Genomic DNA, 4,158 nt, shown 5'->3' on the forward strand with positions numbered 1-4,158 from the left:
CGTGATACCCGGAAGCAGTGCCGCTGCGCACCATTTCTGTAAAGAGCCTGGCTCAGGCACTGTTTCAGGTCATCTCCCGAGTTTGTATTCCGAAAGAAATACTGACTGACCAGGGCACGTCGTTCTTGTCTCGCATACTCAAAGAGCTGTATGAATTACAGGGCATTAAATCCGTTTGGATCAGCATCTACCACCCTCAGACTGACGTGGAGCGGCTGAATAAGACTTTGAAGTCCATGATTCGTAAGTTCATTCATGAGGTTGAACACAATTGGGATCGCTAGTTAGACCCTCTGTTGTTTGCAGTGCGGGGGGTTCCCCAGGCCTCCACGGGATTTTTTACCTTTGAATTACTGTACGGCAGGAAGCCGCAGGCAGGAGAAAAGTTCGAGCCCCGCAAAAAATGAAATTCAGTACGTGTTGGACTGCTAAAACCGCTTCTCTGGTGAGCCTGGTTAAGGAAAGAGATGAGTTGGGGCCGGAGGTACCAAATTCTACTACTCCTGCCTCCCTTCATTGTGATATCTATCTCACACAGGCCCAGAGAGCAGTTGATGCTGCATTGCAACAGCCTGGTGCAGCCTGGCATATGGTGTGTTCATGGCCCTACAGGCTACCCGAACATAAAAACTGTTCAGAGGTAATTGGCTTAGATGCTAAAGCTGGGAGTAATAGAAGAATCATGATGTAGCCCCATCGTTCTTGTGGTGACAAAAGACGGGTCTATATGGTTCTGTGTTGACTATTGCAAGGTGAATGAGGTGTCACAGTTTGATGCTTACCCCATGCCCCGGGTCGACGAGCTCCTGGACCGGTTAGGCAATGCCTGTTTCTTCACGACGCTGGATTTGACTGAGGGCTACTGGCAAATTCCCTTTTCTGGAGAGTCCAGGGAAAAGACGGCTTTCTCTACTCCATACGGGTTGTACCAGTACCTTCCAGCTCCTCATGGACTGGGTGCTGAGACCACACACTGCGAATGCTGCCGCCCACTTGGATGATGTTATCATCTTCAGGGACACCTGGACGAAGCATGTGCAGCGGGTGGCCGCGGTCCTGGAGTTCCTGAGGCATGCGGGGCTCACAGCCAACCCGAAGAAGAGTGCGGTTGGACGGAGGGAGGTAGAAGTATGTGGGGTACCACTTGGGGGGCTGGCAGGTTCGTCCTCAGGTGGAGAAGACAGCAGCGATCGCATCCTGCCTGCGCCCCTAGACCAAAATGGAGGTGAGACGGTTCCTGGGGCTGGCCGGCTATTATGGCCAATTTGTGCCAGGGTTTGCGGACCTGACCAGCCCCTTGATCGATATCACCCGAAAGAGTGCCCCAGATCTGGTCCAGTGGACAGGGCAGTGCCAGGCAGCGTTTGTGTGGGTGAAACAGGCTCTCTGTGGGGAGCTGCTGCTATACACACTTAATCTCTCTCTCCCTTTTCTCCTGCAGACAGATGCCTCAAACAGAGGGCCGTTTTGTCCCAGCAGGTAGGGGGAGTCGACCGACCGGTTGGTACATCAGCTGGAAGCCGCTGCAGTGGCTCCACCGCATGAAGGACGCCAACGCCCAGATTACCCAGTGGTATCTGGCCTTGCAGCCTTTTAAGTTCAGTTTTTCAGAATATTGTGTAGTGCCTATATTTCACATATTAGCTACATTAAATACCAAAACAAATGGCAATTGTTGAAAGAGAAATGGCTGCTAGAGGACAATTAGACATGTATGTCAGCTGAACAAAACAAAACAAACACAATAACATGTATGAATCTTACCAAAGCAGCTGGGTACGTTGCAGTGCTCCCAGCGGGTGTTAGGATCAGTAGTGTAACACCACGGTCCATTGCTGTCCCCATCAGGGTTTCTGCAGAAGTTGGACTCCAGATCTGCTTGTGGGTGGCTCTGCGGCATGAACCTGCAGCAGAAACATTATGAAACGTTTTAACAAAGGCATAAAAGGATATGAAGTGATGATGTAAAATCAAATGCAAACACATACTTTGGCCTGTGTGGGTAGCTTGAGTCCCATCTTTGACAGATCTTTCCTGAGTTTGTTCTGGACTTTGTTCCTCTGTAATCTCTTCCTATTCCATTTACACACTCCAGAAGATGTGCTAGAAAAGAAAAGAAAAGAAAATCACTAGAAATAGATTTATTGATGTTTATCACAAATTTCATAATATAAATTATTTATCCGGTGCAAGTTCTGTGATGTTTTATGAAACTAAATTAAATTACAGCAGTGTTTAACTTTCAGGTGAAGCTGTTTTCAGTGGTGGAGATTTTCCTCTGTAATTCTCATTATTTCAGATCAGCCATTCCTCTGTGAAGGAAAACACTGATTTATCTCAAATATCATGGCCATGCATTACAGCTTACCAAAGCAGCTGGGTACGTTGCAGTACTCCCAGCGGGTGTTAGGATCAGTAGTGTAACACCACAGTCCATTGCTGTCCCCATCAGGGTTTCTGCAGAAGTTAGACTCCAAATCTGCTTGTGGGTGGCTCTGCGGCTTGAAACTGCAGCAGAAACATTTCGAAAAACTTTCACTAAGACATAAAAGGATATGAAATGATGATGCAAAATCAAATGCAAACACATACTTTGGCCTGTGTGGGTAGCTTGAGTCCCATCTTTGACAGATCTTTCCTGAGTTTGTTCTGGACTTTGTTCCTCTGTAATCTCTTCCTATTCCATTTACACACTCCAGAAGATATGCTAGAAAAGAAAAGAAAAGAAAATCACTAGAAATAGATTTATTGATGTTTATCACAAATTTCATAATATAAATTATTTATCCGGTGCAAGTTCTGTGATGTTTTATGAAACAAAATTAAATTACAGCAGTGTTTAACTTTCAGGTGAAGCTGTTTTCAGTGGTGGAGATTTTCCTCTGTAATTCTCATTATTTCAGATCAGCCATTCCTCTGTGAAGGAAAACACTGATTTATCTCAAATATCATGGCCATGCATTACAGCTTACCAAAGCAGCTGGGTACGTTGCAGTACTCCCAGCGGGTGTTAGGATCAGTAGTGTAACACCACAGTCCATTGCTGTCCCCATCAGGGTTTCTGCAGAAGTTAGACTCCAAATCTGCTTGTGGGTGGCTCTGCGGCTTGAAACTGCAGCAGAAACATTTCGAAAAACTTTCACTAAGACATAAAAGGATATGAAATGATGATGCAAAATCAAATGCAAACACATACTTTGGCCTGTGTGGGTAGCTTGAGTCCCATCTTTGACAGATCTTTCCTGAGTTTGTTCTGGACTTTGTTCCCCTGTAATTTCTTCCTATTCCATTTACACACTCCAGAAGATATGCTAAAAGAAAAGGAAAGAAAAGACTAGAAATAGATTTATTGATGTTTATCACACATTTCCTATAGTAAATAATTTATCTGATTCGAGTTCTGTGATGTTTTACAAAACTAAACTAAGCTGTTTATAGACACAGTACCTCACTCATCATGACACATATGCTAAACATTAACTACAATGTCAACAAAAAACATTGGAAACAAAAAACATGTAAACTAGAAAAGACTGGTCACTGTAGCCGACAGAAAGGACAGCATGAAAACATAGGCTTTAGTGTTTGTATTAATCATAGAGAAAAATGAGGATCGTTACCATTTCTTTCATATAAAGCTATGGTGCTTCTGCGAAAGACACTGTCTGTTTTGGAGTTTACCGCTGCTGTCCAACACTCTTGGTCCTTTTCATTAAAGATAAAAGACCTGTGTGTAAAGAAAAAAAGAAAAGAAAAATTAAAAAATTGTTGATTCCTTTCTTGAAAGGTGCTATACAAATCTAAGTTATCTACACATTAGGTTTTGAGGTGACCAATGGAACAACGCATACATGGACAAGGATTGATAATTTGGTATTAATAGAAAGCTACTATGCCAGCTAACCCACTAAAAGAGATAAAATCAAATCACTTTTATTGTTATAACACATGTGTGCAAGCTTAACAAACAACAGTAGTGTGCAAAATACAAGAGACATAGGATGCAAGCCAAATATAACAGGAATGTGAAAATTATAAGGATAAATATATGTCTAAATATAAGAATGTATGCACATTAATAAATATTTATACCACATATCTATCTATCTATCTATCTATCTATCTATCTATCTATCTATCTATCTATATATATATATA

The 4,158-nt window shown here is 42.8% G+C and overlaps 1 protein-coding gene across 1 annotated transcript; it reads right to left on the bottom strand.

Moving 5' to 3' along the window:
• Positions 1-1,630: 1,630 nt before the first annotated feature.
• LOC102309536 (plasminogen-like) lies at positions 1,631-3,809 on the bottom strand (the record flags this gene model as incomplete). The annotated part of the gene is made up of 7 exons (XM_042217974.1): positions 1,631-1,904; positions 1,989-2,103; positions 2,369-2,508; positions 2,593-2,707; positions 2,973-3,112; positions 3,197-3,311; positions 3,621-3,809. Coding segments are annotated over 7 exons (1,001 nt in total), but the record flags the coding sequence as incomplete, so codon positions are not given.
• Between the last annotated feature and the right edge of the window lie 349 nt (positions 3,810-4,158).

The sequence above is a fragment of the Haplochromis burtoni genome, unplaced genomic scaffold (genome assembly GCF_018398535.1).
Source record: "Haplochromis burtoni strain Fernald_Lab_line unplaced genomic scaffold, NCSU_Asbu1 Contig_4308, whole genome shotgun sequence".
Lineage (NCBI taxonomy): Eukaryota > Metazoa > Chordata > Actinopteri > Cichliformes > Cichlidae > Haplochromis > Haplochromis burtoni.